The sequence below is a fragment of the Panicum hallii genome, chromosome 3 (genome assembly GCF_002211085.1).
Source record: "Panicum hallii strain FIL2 chromosome 3, PHallii_v3.1, whole genome shotgun sequence".
Classification (NCBI taxonomy): Eukaryota; Viridiplantae; Streptophyta; class Magnoliopsida; order Poales; family Poaceae; genus Panicum; species Panicum hallii.
In genome coordinates, this window is record NC_038044.1 from 9,668,560 (window position 1) to 9,683,456 (window position 14,897).

General features: G+C 48.7%; 2 protein-coding genes across 3 annotated transcripts; one reads left to right on the forward strand and one right to left on the reverse strand.

Moving 5' to 3' along the window:
- Positions 1-462: 462 nt before the first annotated feature.
- LOC112887142 (proline-rich receptor-like protein kinase PERK8) lies at positions 463-3,996 on the forward strand. Of its 2 annotated transcripts, XM_025953235.1 has the most exons (8): positions 482-1,765; positions 1,854-2,273; positions 2,356-2,442; positions 2,541-2,611; positions 2,682-2,758; positions 2,854-3,001; positions 3,319-3,480; positions 3,566-3,996. In XM_025953235.1, exons 1-8 carry the CDS (start codon positions 1,093-1,095, stop codon positions 3,770-3,772), a joined length of 1,845 nt encoding a protein of 614 aa, XP_025809020.1. In that variant the 5' UTR covers positions 482-1,092; the 3' UTR covers positions 3,773-3,996. The 2 variants fall into 2 exon arrangements, with proteins under 2 accessions (XP_025809021.1, XP_025809020.1); XM_025953236.1 differs by lacking the exons at positions 3,319-3,480; positions 3,566-3,996 and adding an exon at positions 3,156-3,312 and having other exon boundaries at positions 463-1,765.
- Positions 3,997-5,297: 1,301 nt separating this feature from the next.
- LOC112887140 (putative phospholipid-transporting ATPase 9) lies at positions 5,298-10,857 on the reverse strand. The gene is made up of 11 exons (XM_025953233.1): positions 10,052-10,857; positions 8,609-9,960; positions 8,353-8,463; positions 7,947-8,223; positions 7,776-7,864; positions 7,577-7,685; positions 7,140-7,343; positions 6,923-7,048; positions 6,733-6,831; positions 6,437-6,628; positions 5,298-6,329 (listed from the first exon to the last, which is right to left on the reverse strand). The coding sequence occupies exons 1-11, from the start codon at positions 10,532-10,534 to the stop codon at positions 5,652-5,654; spliced, it is 3,720 nt and encodes a 1,239-aa protein (XP_025809018.1). The 5' UTR covers positions 10,535-10,857; the 3' UTR covers positions 5,298-5,651.
- Positions 10,858-14,897: the final 4,040 nt, after the last annotated feature.

Consider the following 14,897-nt stretch of genomic DNA (forward strand, 5'->3'; position numbering starts at 1 on the left):
CTATTCACGAGAGATCTTTTATTTTTATGCCATGTACTGTACACTCCCTAAGATCCCGAACATGAATTCCCTTTTGCCTTGTCACTGTACAATTTTTCTGATGGAATCTAATGACAGAAAACTACAAAGCCCTAGAGCAAGCTTGCATTTAAAAGGAAACGGTTGGTGACCCGTGCAGCAAAACTTGTTCGGCAGCTGCACAGGAGCGGGGCAGCACGTAGCCAAGATAAGATGGATCACACACACCCGCCCCGTGAAAGAAATGCTATTGTATGTCATCTCTTGCTGGATGTAGAGGCACAGTTATTTTGTTTGGTGATGGTCCAACCCAGCACTCCGAGCCTACTCTGCAGTACGGCAGAGGGATTCGCCCCACTGACGTGTGGGCCCAAGTCCGGCCAGCACTCCAACCCCACAGCAGGAGAGAACAGATCACAGCACAGCACTGGTCCAAGTCCAACGACCGTCCGGCCCCCAGCGGACGGAGGAGAAGAGGAATCATCATCCCCGTCGTCCACTCCCCCAACTCCTCCCACTGACCGCTGCTGTGCTGCCACTTCCATTCCGTTCCACTTGGGCACTTGGGTTGTCTTCTTCAACCTCCCTCTCAATCTGGCATCTTTCCCCTCCCTTCCCCTTCCATTGGATTGGTAGATAATTCATTGGTTGCTCCCCCTGAACCGAGACTGAGGCTGAGACTGAGGCTGAGGCTGGAACTGGAATTGGATTTCCGTTATGAATGGAAATGAAATGAAATCTCCACCCCACTGATCTAGTGATCTTTGAGGCAGTTCCTCTTCCTCGGGAGAGGAGAGAGGGGGAAAAGAGGCCGTCGAATTCTTGCATCGTCGTCTTCTCGCTTTGCTTGGCGTTGGTTCCACTTGCACACCATTCGATTTCTCTGGTGGCGTCCGCAAGTCCACCTCGTCAAAGCAAGCAAACCTCTTCTCTCTCTCCTGCCATCAGTCAGAGTCAAGCAAGCTCCCATTTTTCCCTTGCAGCAGCAGCGGCAGCCCTCCCTCTGCCATGTCCAGCACCACCACCGCGGCGGCGACGCAGCCCAAGCTCCACCACCTCGCAAAAGCCTGATTCATGGCCCCGGCTCCATCCCCGGCCCCCGCGTCCTCGCGGCCCACTGCCACACCGGCCGACGCTGCGGCCACTCCGCCGGCCGCAGCGGCGCCCCCGCCCCGCCCCTCGCCGCCGCGCGCCGCCCCTCCGCCCTCACACTCGCAGGCTTCTCCACCTCCGCGGCCTACTGCCTCGCCGCCGCCCGCCCCGCCGCGGACAGTTGCTCCTCCTCCAAGGCCCACGCTGCTCTCGCCCCCTCCAACGTCCCCGCCGCCGTCCGCCCCGCCGACGCCCTCGCTCTCTCCACCAAGAACGCATCCGCCAGAGTCTTCGGCCCCTGCATCACCTCCTGCCGCCGCTCCGCCGCCCGTGCCGGTGCCATCAGCACCGACTAGCCACAAGCCATTGCCTACGCCTGCAACCGCGGCTGACCCGGCCCGCCCCAGCACGAGCAAGAACTCAAGTTTCAACAAGCCGTCGACCCCGGTTCCGCGGCACGGGAGCCCACCTGGCTCTCCTGGCGGCCATAGTAATGGTGTCGTTGTAGCCATCGCTGCGGTGCTTGCCGTTCTTGTGCTTAGCCTCCTTGTCACAGCTGTTTGGTTCACGAACAAGCGCAAGAGGAAGAAAACTGATGGTTACAGAGCTGGTTTCATGTCGCCTACCTCGCCTTTTTCTTCACAGCAACCTTCCGGTAATTTATTTCTGCATTTTGCTTAACACAGTATGCAAGTCGGCCGATAGCTAAACCGCCACTAATACTCATCTCCCACTTTTTTCAGGTGACTCGGCAAATGCAGGCTTGCCAATCGATCCTTCTGTCCACACCAGCTTGTCCAATGGTGCTGGGAGCCCCAGGTTGAATCAATGCTTGTCCGATATCAGCATGGGCAACTCCAGGTTCTTCTCATATGAGGAGCTGTATCAGATTACCGATGGTTTCTCAGCCCATAAGCTTCTAGGGGAGGGAGGTTTTGGGTCTGTGTACAAGGGCCGCCTGCCAGATGGTACAGATGTCGCCATTAAACGACTAAAGGATGGTGGCGGACAAGGGGAACGTGAGTTCCAGGCTGAAGTGGAGATAATCAGTCGGGTGCATCACCGTCATTTAGTTTCCCTCGTGGGATATTGCATTTCCAATAACCAAAGGTTACTTGTATATGACTTCGTGCCTAATAACACACTACATTATCATCTTCACGGTATGTTATAGCGGTTTTCTATATTTTTGCAAGAGCATTTCCATTTTTTGCCAGTAAAGCTGAATTGATCTTGCAATCACAGGACGCGGAATGCCTGTGTTAGAATGGTCAACCAGGATTAAAATTGCTGTTGGTGCTGCTCGTGGAATTGCTTACCTACATGAAGATTGTAATGTTCCTTCCTACTTCTTGTCTTCTTTGCAGTTTTCACTTCCATCGATTTTCTGTGTGTTAATTGTTAAACTCTTACTTTTTATCATTTTGCAGGCCACCCTAGGATAATTCATCGAGACATCAAGTCCTCAAACATTTTGTTGGATAACAACTTTGAGGCAAAGGTAACTACATTCCTTAAATGACCCTGATTTTTTTTCTCACAATATAGTAACTATATTTAATTTGTTCTAGGTTGCTGATTTTGGTCTTGCGAGGTTGGCTTTGGATGCTGTAACCCATGTAACAACCCGTGTTATGGGCACATTTGGGTAAGTGAATTGCTGTCATATTTCAAAGAGGACATAAATATATGACATAGTCATACAAAATTAATGTCTAGAATCTTTTTCCCCCTCTCTTCCAGTTACATGGCTCCAGAGTATGCATCAAGTGGCAAATTGACTGAGAGATCGGACGTATTCTCTTTTGGTGTAGTCCTCTTAGAGCTTATTACTGGTCGAAAACCTGTTGATGCATCGAGACCGCTGGGTGATGAGAGCCTCGTCGAGTGGGTGAGTGTCAGCTTTGAACTTATTGCTTAAAGCCTGGTTATGTCCCTATATCACTTTTTGTACACTATGATTTTTGGTCGTTTCTGTTCTCAGCCAGCATAAGCTTGTTCACTTTGATATGAATGATGTAACCTAGGCATTATCTTGTGGATAGAGAATCGATCATGATGTCTTCAACAGCACAGTATCTAGAGCTTGTCAACGTTTGAAGAATTGCTGCACGACGGATATGCTTCATGCCTGCATCATTAATGTTTCTTTACAATTTACAACTGGGAAATTTGTCGGTTGATTCCCCTTTCCCAATTAATTTGCAGGCTAGGCCATTGCTTTCTCGAGCTCTTGATACAGGCAATTTGGAAGGGTTGGTTGACCCCAGGCTTGAGAAGAAGTTGAATGAAGCGGAGATGTTCCGCATGATCGAGGCTGCTGCCGCCTGCATTCGGCACTCGGCATCAAGGAGGCCCAGAATGAGCCAGGTACCTGAAAGCAATTGTGTGGTTTTCGTGTTGGCTCATGCATGAATCCGAAGATGACGTTTGCGTGGTTTCGAATTCGGTTCAGGTGGTGCGGGTTCTTGAAAGCTTGGCGGACATCGACCTAACAAATGGAGTTCAGCCTGGGCAAAGCCAGCTTTTCAACGTGGCCAACACGGCGGAGATAAGGATGTTCCAGCGGATGGTGGCCGGCGCGCAGGATGACAGCTCCGACTTGAGCCTATACGGTTGGAGCAGAGGCACGGACGCTGACCCGAGTTCCAGGATCTTGTGACGATGGCCTTCTAAGCTTTCTGACTCTGTCTGTAGTAACTCTTCAGTTACCTAGTAGCGAATTCAGGTGCTTGTATCGAGTGAAAGTGGTTCCCTGACCGACCTTAAAATTCTTTGGGAAATCAAAGTGATCTGTAGATTACACAGGTGAGATAGTGCTTGTTCTCTTTGTTTTTGTAATGAAGGAAGGTATTGATTGGTCACAGTTTATGCCGAATTTTGAGACATTCAAAAGACTTGAAACATTGTAGAGAAACGCATGGCAGCCAGGCAGGCATCTTTCAACTTGTTTGGTTGTCTGTTTCTGTGGTCTAGACAAGGACGTTTTCGGGGTTTCTCGAGTCAGTCTGAACTCTGAAGCCAAAGACGAGAGTACTTCCGCTGATGGCGCCGGCTGGCGTCCCGTCCAAACTCGCCTAACCTATGCGAAGACATGCGCAAATTGGAGAGGCTGACGATCATGGTCTACAGAAGGATGCCTCTCTTTTCTGGGGTCGTCTTCGCCTTCCAGAAGCACGAGTCGAGTCAGAGAAATGACCAAAGAAAGCAGGGCAAAAGGGGGCAGGAAACACGGGAAAATGCCCTTGAATTCAGGTCCCACAAGAGTAGACATCAGATTTGACCATGCCATCAGGACAGGACCAATGCTCGTTGCTCAGGGCACTCAGGGCCTGTTTAGTTCATTTTGCATTTTTGCAAAATTTCACTGTAGCAAAGGAATCTTGCTAATTTGAAGTACTAAATGAAGTCTATTTGCAAAACTTTTTGCATGGATGGGTTGTAAATCACGAGACGAATCTAATGATGCTAATTAATCCATGATTAAGCAATAATTAGCGGATGGTTACTGTAGCATCACTGTTGCAAAACATGGATTAAGTAGGCTCATTAGATTCGTCTCACGATTTACAACCCATCCATGTAAAAAGTTTTGTAAATAGACTTCATTTAATACTTCAAATTAGTAAGATTCCTTTAGCATCTTTGCGTTTACAGCTTTTTTGCGTTTTTGCGGATGGAACTAAACAGGACCTCGGGGTCAATTTAGGAAGCGCAAGCAGCTTTCCATCCACCGCTCCATTCATTTAACCTGGCCTCGTGATTCATGTGGTTCTGTTCCACTGATCTTTTTTTAGAAAAAAAAAGAGATTCTGTTGTTCTTTGTGTGAATAATCATGCGTGTTGATTGAATAATCTTTCTTTAAAAGAGATCAGGATTTCCGTTTTATTTTTATTTTTCTGAAACACGGTACGCACACACATTCGTCCTTATTAATACATTCACAGAATCTTATGGCCGAGCTGATAAATTTTTAAATAACAAAATCACCGTATTTACCTCGTTGTCGACGGACGCCGACCACAGCTAAGTTACGGTCAAATCGCGTATCATTTTCATTTAATCAGGGCAAATAAAATCTCATCGTGTGATAAACAAGGCCCACAAGACACAAGATTCTTTTATATATATACTTACGAGACACAAGACTCGTCTCAGACACCAACTAATTCAAAAAATGAATGAGGGAGACAAAAAGAAGGGGCTTTATTTCTTCTTATTTCCTACCTTGATGTATTTATTATTGCTAAGAACAAAACAAACATCATCCCCAAATTCATTATCGAGGGGAAAATTAAGGAATGAAAACGAACTTTACCCCTCCCTCGGTCCCTCCCTCCAAATGTACATCGCCTACCCAATCCTACTCCATGCAAAAATATTGGCTCCTACTCCCATCCTCATGTACACTTCCTGCGTTGACCCTAGCTAGCTAGTAGCTACTCTTTCTAGCACCAGCTCCAAACCCAAACTGCCTCTCCTCTCCTATTTACATGGCAAATATTTGTAACTATATATCTCTGTCGATGGATCCGAGCTGTCACGACACCTGCTGGGGCGAGTCCGCGTGGTGCACCTGCGTGCCGTTGAGGCGGCGGAGCACCGCTGCGTCGCGGCGCGCCGACACGCCGACGCCGGTGGACCGCACGGAGAACTGGCGCAGGGCGTGCCCGAACTCGACGCCGGCGCTGCTCTCCGGGTCGGGGTGGGCCCTCTCCCTGTGGCGCAGCCACTGGATCTGGTTGTGGTAGTCCGGGAAGAACCACGACTTGGCCACGGCGTAGGTGAAGTAGGGGACGAGCGCGGCGGCGGACACCAGCAGTGTGACCACCCAGTAGGACGGCGCGCCGGCGAGCGCGTCGGCGAACACCATGTGGTAGGTGGTCGAGAAGTCCGGCGTGATGGCGCCGTAGGCGGCGAGGAACACGTACCACAGGGCGACGCCGGCCCAGATGCAGGCGTGCTGGACCAGGGTGAAGTAGCTCACCGTGATCGCCATCTGGAGGTTGACGGCCCACACGACGCACGTGTAGGCCGTCGCGCCGAGGGCCGCCTGGTCGACCACCTCCCCGCTCCGCCGGAACGCCTGGTGCTGCAGCGACGCCGTGCTGAGGAAGAAGATGACCACGGCGCTGGCGACGCCGTATGCCATCCACCCGATGATCCGTCGCCACCGGAACAGCAGGTTCTGAGGGCCCTCCTGGTACAGCATCGGGAACTGCATTGCCATTACAACATGTTAGTAAGGATGGCGATCCATTGTTATCTGAAGGTGCATTTTCCATAGCGACCCAAACAGATCACATAGCTCAGGTCAAGTGGTACCTTGAGACAGAAGCGAGCAGAAACGTCTTGGTCGAAGACGCCCATGGCTATTACAGGGAGCGAGGTGAAGAAGACGTTGTAGCTCGCCATTGCCCAGTCGTTGTAGAACGGCTGGCCTGAGAACGATGTGTACGCCTCGTACAGGAACAGGGTCACACCAAACGTGATGTTCTTGTAGAAGAAGTAGCATATCTGCGGATTCCGGCAAATAAAGCGCAGTCAGTTGTTCATCCAGCCAAATCACAAGGATGTGCGAACGCCAGCAGCATTGTTCATCCGAAACTAAAGAAGCGTACCATGGATGAGATCCTGCTGTAGCACCAATGTCCATGCACAAGTAGCAGACGCTCCAGGAAGCGGAACTGGGCGATGGAAACATCGCTCGCCATGACAGCCTGATGAGCAATAACAGAGCTGGTTAGAACGGACCTTCACCAGATTCCATTTGGAGTTGAAATTTAGTGTGAGTCAGTAGCAACAACAAACCTGCATCCCTTCAGCGCCACTGATCCCAACCCCAATATCTGCCTCTTGAATCATGCCAACATCGTTCGCGCCATCACCGATTGCCAATGTGACTTTACCGGTGCCTGTTTTGACAAGCCTAGTCACCTGCATCACCAATAAAAAGTGGCAATTTAGAACAGAAACACTTTTCACACAAAAAGAAAGAGAAAAGAAACTGAGATGCAGTTGAGCTTACAAGTGCTTTCTGCTTAGGTGACGAGCGGCAGCAAATGACCGATCCACAGACAATTGCAAGCTCAAGGAACATGCCCTTTGTGTCGTCCTCCAGCGCATATGTAAGCGACTTCCCGTCAATAATCAAGGCAAAGGTTTCACCAGCAGATGCATTTGCAAGTTTCTTTCCCTCATTTATTTGCCGCACCACACTATCCTTTGATGCCTGCAATATAGCAGAAGATTGACAGAATTAGTTTTTTCCCTGAACAATAGATTGACAAAATTACTATCCTCAAACATACTCCACAACAAATCGAAAATGCACAGTGTGAAATGAAAATAAAATGTGCAGCATCAACTGAGGCGGGCACAATTCTGGTGTTTCTTTTGAAAAAAAAACCCACATCTGTTTGCTACATAAAACCTTACTAATTGTAACCAGTATTATTTTCCTACCTTTGTTATGGCAGCCTTGTCACTACCTTTCTCCAACTCAATGATATCTGCTGTCTCAAGAGTAATGATTATTTGCTTCATTCCTTGTCTTAATAAACTGCATGCATATCTGCGAAACAAAAGTATTGTATTTTAAGTTCGTGAATTTATTAAGTATTTTTTTTCATCAGTACCAAAACTGTCACGAGAGATGGCATACCCAATGTTGATGGCGGTCTCCATCTTGTCGCCTGTTAGCACCCATATCTTGATGCCAGCTTGAGCGAGTTTGTCAACACATTCAGGCACCTAGAGAAGGGAATAAATATGAGCAAACTGAAGAGAATTCTTAGGTTCTCACAGATTACCACATGGAAGAATATTTTCTCACCCCCTTCTGTAGCTTATCCTCGACAGCGGTAGCACCAAGAAGGATAAGATTCCTCTCAAGCAAATCTGCAGCCTCTTCGATCTTTTCATCTCTATCAGCGCTGATAGAATTCTTAGCTGCTGTGAACTTCCTGTCAAAATTTGCATATTCATCCTCCTCAAGCTCACGGTATGCAAGAACCAGTGTTCTCAAACCGGCATCAGCGTATTCATTTATGTGCTGTTGAGTCACTTCTCTATATGCGCTCTGAGAACCCGATAGCCTTTCAAACATTACACTGCATATATCGAGACCAAGTCAAGAGAGAGGCATTGCATAAAAGGGGATCAGAAATTGATGCATCATGCTATCAGCTTGCAGTATTTAACTCATCCCATAAGATTACTGAACAGAGAACAGAACATACCTGTCAGCGCCCTTACTAAACAGAAATATTTTCCCCTCCTCATTTTTAACTATTACTGACATCCGCTTCCGAGCACTGTTGAACTCAAGGACATTCAAGATCCTATACGATCTGCCAAAGAAAATTGTAAACTAAGTTTAGTATTACAAAAATTATCAGGTCACTCATGATTTTTTTATGAAAACAAGGAAAGGATGCTACTGTGTGTCACTCCTAAACTTTTCCAGGAAAACAAAAACAAAGTTCAAGCTCATACCTGTCAACTTGTTTTCCGGACACCGGATCTAACTCGTGCAGGAAAACACTTGTCTGAGTCCGTTGGTAAAATGTGAAACCGAGTTCCCTTGCTGCAACAACAAAGGCTGCCTCATCGGGAGACTCTGCTTCGTACGAGATTTTCCCTGTTTCTTCGTCAACTTCAGGTATGCATGTGTGACAGACCGCCAACAACCGGAGGAACATCTCGATGACATCAGAGTGGGGTTGGTTAACCCAGTTACCCTCCATGACACGCTCATCCCTGAAGTTAAATCCTTTGACTGCAGCTTTCCCCTCAAGCTGAAAATGCTGAACGCCATTGTCCATGTCGGCGATCAACGGGGAGCCTTTCCTCTTTGCCATTGCTCTCTCCACCTCTGTGACACCACGGCCATACGCGGTCCCCGCAACCGAACATTTGATGAACTCCATGGAGTTGCAGGTCAGGGTCCCGGTTTTATCTGTGAGGATCGTGTCGACTTGCCCCAGCTCCTCATTCAAGTTGGAGGTTCTAGCATGAGCCGGCGTGTCGCTCTCCTCGTGGTACATATGGATGTCCTGGTTGATGAAGAGCGCCTGCAGGAGCTTGACAATCTCGATGGAGATGTAGAGGGAGATTGGGATGAAGTAGCTGTAGAGCTGCATGGCTGTCAGGAAGTGGAGTACTGCTGCAAGAGCCGGCTTGTTTGGATCGAAGTAGATGGCGGTGTCATCAGGCCTAAGGTACCACCTCTTCATCCTGCCATCTTGCAGGTCGTCCCTGGTCGCGATGCCAAAGAAAATGGAGCCGACGACCGAGATGAGGACGAGCGAGATCAGGAGGAGGTAGATGATCCGGTCCATCTTCCTCTCGATGTTGCTTCTCTTGGAGGGGACCTTCATGGCGTTCTGCATGACCTTGGTGTCATGGCCCGTGAAGATGACGGCGCCGTACACGAATTCGGTGTTGCGAAGCTTGGAGTCCCTGAGGAGGAGCTGCTGAGGCGAGAGAGGGTGCTGCTGCTGCTGGTCCTGGATCTCGATGTTGCCGACGAACGAGTAGAGGTGCGCGTTGGGGTCCTCGCACCTTATCACAGCCCCGAAGCCGCGGAAGCTCTCGTCTTCCGGCAGCGAGCTGGAGGTGACCTCCAGGGACTGCTTGAGCTTGAGGTTGGTCTCGCCGTCGAGGTTCATGGTCTCGACATAGCAGATGGCGTCCTCGTAGCTGGAGGAGAGCAGGACGAGGTCGGCCGGGAAGAAGTCATCTTTTTCGACCTTGACGATGTCGCCGACCCGGATGTCTTTCCATTTGGCGTCGCGGAAGGCGCCGTCCTGGAAGACCTTAGTACTCCTGTTGTTCACCTCGGTGTCCTGGCCGGATGAAATTTCATCCACGGTGAGTTGTTACTGAAGCGATCGAAGAGGTAGCTGGTAGTAGTAGTAGTAGTAGACAGATGGTTACCTGCTGGTTCCTCCTCCAGTCCTCGACGGCCTCCTTGAGCATGGTGGCGACGATGACGATGACGAGCGGCGCGATGGCACTGGTGGAGCTGTAGGCGGCGAGGGGGCTGTAGGCGATGCCGGCGGAGAGGAGGAAGTAGACATTGGCGACGCGGCGGAACTGCTCGAAGAGGGACTTGGGCAGGAAGGTGAGCAGGTTGTACTTGGTGGTGGAGATGGAGTTGCTGGAGCTCGCGGCGAGGAGCTGCTCCGCGGAGGGCTGCTGCCCCTGCTGCTGCTGCAGGCGGAGGGCGGCGTCGCCGGCGTTGACCACCCGCGAGAACCCCGGGCCCCCGATCCTGGACCCGGCGTCGTCGTCGGCGACGCTGGGCCTCCGGCCGCACGCGAAGCTGTAGAGCCTGCTGAGGCGCAGCGCGGCCCTCCGGCGGCTCCTCCTCCGCCGCCGCCTGTCGGGGTTGGGGTCGTCCCCTTGCTCGCCGGCCATTGCACGTATCCGATTGCGCGCCGCAGGAATGGACGAATCGAAGAAGAGCTTGCTAAGATTAATTGGAGGGCGGCAGAGCTCTCGCTCTATCCTACCACTCCTATAGCAAGAAGAAGGATTGGTGGAGGAGGGAAAGAACGAAACAAATTAAGCTCCAGGCCGCAGGCTGCCTGCCGGACCAATTTATTTGGTGTGTCCTATGGTGTGTATGCTTGTTGGCCTGCCTGCTTCCTCCGTGGAAAGCTCCGCGCGGAAGCCAAGAAATGGAGGCCGCAGCCGCGTTGGGGGGCTGGCTGGCAAGCAAGCAAGCAAGCCAGGGGAGACCGGATCAAATCGAGCGAGGCGGAGGCGAGCCGCGCCAGGCCAACAGTGCCGGCCCCGCCGGCTCGGTGGTTTGGTCCGGTCCGGCCACGGCGGCTAGTCCTAGAAGCAGGTCTGGTGGCGCAGCTGGAGAGGCAGGTGGAGTTGGAATCTCGTGGTCGCCAATCGTCGCCGTGGGGGACGGCGTTCTATATGCATGGTTGACTTGCCTCCTTTTATTTCCCCTGTTTTCTTCTCTCTGTCTCTCTCCTTGGTTGCCAAGAAATTCCTCCTCTTCTTCTTGGCCTCCCTGCCTGAATGATGCGACGGCTCTCTCCCTCTCCCTCTCCCTCTTCTAGTTTTCTAGATGATACTGGGCTAGATAAACGAGTTAACCAGTGTTAAATTTGATGTTGTTTTAAAAAAATGTTAAATTTGATGTGAACAGGAAAAGTAAAAATAAGGAGAAGAATTTAAAAAACGTATGAGCACTCGAGTCGTCAAGCGTGGCGACCGCTGAAAATTCTACACGCGTGCCTTGCGTCAACAAGCTCCTACTTTGAGTCAAATTGTGCGACGTGTTGGAGATTACCGTCTGCTTATTACCCTCTGTTTCCCGAGTACGTCTTGACCTCCGCAACAAATCCACTAGAACATCCATATCAAGAAAAGAAATTCCATTAGAAACTTCTCTGCATCTCTTTTTCACACGTATATGTATTACTCCTTCCAAATTGTAGATTCTTTTAGCAAATCTATGCATCTCAATTTGCTAAAACGATCTACAATTTGAAACAGAGAGAGTATTCCAAATTATTAACTTTTTATAGCTTTGTTCTAGTCAAACTTCTCTAGTTTTGATCAACTTTATAGAAAATGTACAGATACCTACAACATCAAGCCAATTATATTGATAGACCAAAAATATAGTGCATTTATTTAATGTTATAGATGTTAACATAATTTTCTATAAACTTGGTAAAAATTAGGCAGATTTAACTCAGCACAAAATTCAAACGACCTACTATTTGGAACTGATGAGTAACAGAATTTCCCCCTCAATCTTCTTGGAGTATTATAGTATGCATTTCTATTATAGGACTATATATACACGCTTCTAGAAAGAAAAAAGAAAGAAAGTCCGCCTACCTGTACAGACTTTATTTGCCACAAGTACGTACGTCCGGCGCAGAAATGCACCCATCAAAATTTGGACCTTTCATTCGCTACTAATCAACACGCAAATACTCTTCATATTTACACGGATACATATAGTCAACCTGCACATGTAATCGTACCGGTTTACTCCCAATATATATATCAACTTCTCTTTTAAAAAAACATGGGAAAGAGTTTACTGCTTTCCTGGGATAACATAATAGTCTGACATGTACACGAAGTGAATCTTGAGTTTCGGTTTCACAAGCAAGTGCCTCTCCTTGGAATTTGAGCTGCCTAGCAGATACCTTCACATGGTCCATGTCGACGCCTTCAGTCTTATTTTCAAAAAACAAAAAAGCCTGCAGGCTACTTCTTTCATTTTTTTTTTCTTCGAAGAGGAAGAAGAAAATGTTTTCTAGCATACCACGCAGATTGTTCAACTGAAGGATCGATCTCTACAAACGTGCATTGATCTGTCCTCATCACTAATCAGGCCATGATATTCAATTTCTATGTTTCGCCTTTGCAGCTTCTAGAAGGTCTCGTGCATGTACCGATTCTCTTGTTTCCTGCTTCTTTCCATTCCCACTGAGACGAGAATCATGCCAAAGCTGTTCATTCATTGAGCACCTGAATATACACTGTATTAGTAGACATAATGTAGTATAATTATTTTTGCGGGGAACATAATGTAGTACTATACATTGAGACACCAGAACCTAATTTTGTAATTTTATCTATCAATTGCACAAAGATAAAAAAAAAGGTGGAGTCAATCGCTTGCTTTTCCATCCACCCGTCGTCCTAATCTTCTAGACCAATACAAGTCGTGTTTCGAGATTTGCCACCAGAAGATAGCCTCCGATCACGTGGGTACCAAACAGTCCAACGCAATTTGCACAGCAAGTGTTACTAGATTACGAGCAAAACCTTTTTTTTTAGGTTAAGTAGTGCTCAAAATCTGTGAGCTTAGCTTAGATAAGAATTTCAGCACAAGAAGAAATTGATGTCAAACAGGACGCAATCAATGCTAGCAATCACGGAATTAGCTGCTAATAATCCAGTTAAATTATTATAAGTATAAATCAGCCGAGGATCCAGTGATGCATATGGCTGCTGGCGTATCAGATACTATGTATATGGATGAGCTACGAGTACGGCCACATGGGAGGAGCCGAGATGGTTGAATACATACCATCAGCTCCGCCTTGCTCTCTGTCTGCATGCATAAGCACTGACGAAACATGTACATCTGCATCGTCAGGAAAAAAAACGTATGAGATTTCAAGGTTTTTTATACTACTATTCCATGCCTGGGTAGTGGTAGCTGGCAGTTCCTTCAACCAGTGCTCGATCCAGGAAGGATTAAAAAAAGTCATGAACTCATGATCGATGCCGAGTACCAGATTTTTTTTTAATTCTCAATGCAGGCCAAGGGAGAAAAAGTCAAAGTGCTTCGAGTCAGCAATTGGGTTAGTTAGTTGGTCTCCCCCTCCCCACAAATGGAGTCAGCAGCCACGATTGAAGGGTTCTGCCAGAGTAGAGTTTGACCAGGAAACAAGACAGAATTCCAAAGATGTTTCTCCCAATCGTTTCCACGGCTAGCATCGATCAATGCAAGCTACGTTGCTTTTTTAAAAAAGACCTGGATCATGTGCTCTCTTCATTCTCAGAATTCAGATCAGCCAAAACTTAGCTTTGCTCGCCATCGCACACCAATCCATCTGGAACCCTCAAACCCATACTGGTACTCATGTTTAGCTAAACATGATGATACTATTGATAGTATAGCACTATCTGGATTATGACACAATGCATGATCCGGTTAGGGAACTATGATGGAGGGCGCACCGTGTACGCTAATAAGAAAGCATTCAAAGCTAGGCTACCCACGGCTAATAAACTGGAGTCTGGAGCTGAGGCCAACCAATGAACCAAACTACTAGAACAAATGGAACACATATAGGCAGCAACCGTCGTTTGTTGTCTATATGTAAGCTTCATGTCAACTTATGCACATGGTACAACAAAAGGAACAGCCAGGTCCAAACTGATTCACATGAGACGCGAATGAAGATTTGTTCTCATCATTGCTCCACCGTAGCAGCCACATAGTCTATATAGGCCAAGATTAATTTGAATACACCTACAGTTGCATTGTTAATTAGTCCAACATATGTAACCCACAACAGAATATCCACCTAAACCCACAGGGTTGATTAATCTGGCTAGCTAACACTGACTATGCTCCTAGACGGCCGGAGACCAAAAAATCCAGTGAACAAATAAGAGATTAGTAAAAAATGATCTCACCACATATACAGCCATCATTCATGGAGTTTTGTAGTTTTAGTAGCCTTGTCGATCCCATGTGGCAGCCTTTAAAGTCATAATGTATAACCAGGAAAGAAGAAAGAAATTGGAGCTAGCCTCTGTAAGAATTGCAAGCAGTGTATTGCTGTTAGATACGACATTGAGGAATATGGGTATTTGTCGGTACATACAGACAGGGTACCTCCTGCTAGGGTGTCCAGGCCCTTGGCGTCTAAGAGATCCTGGGCCTTCTGGGTGACGAGACACATTACCCGGGCCTGACAGCTGGGACCACGGTCTCTGGACCCTCCCGGGGCTCTAAGAGGTCCGGGGCCTCTGCGCACCCAGGAGGGCAGGAGGGCTCTCGGGTTGCCCCCGCGGACCCGGACTCCCCAGGGGGTCCGGACCGCTACGTGTGATGGCCGGACCATCACGGGCCAGACTGCTACAACCGGCCTCGGAGGGCCCGGACCCCCTTCCCCCCGGGGAAGGGGACCGGTGCCGCCACGTGCCGTCTTATAGAGGGAGCGGGGCTGGTCCTGCCACGTGCTTGCGGCTGCAGGCCCCTTGCGGGTCACCTCTCCACCTA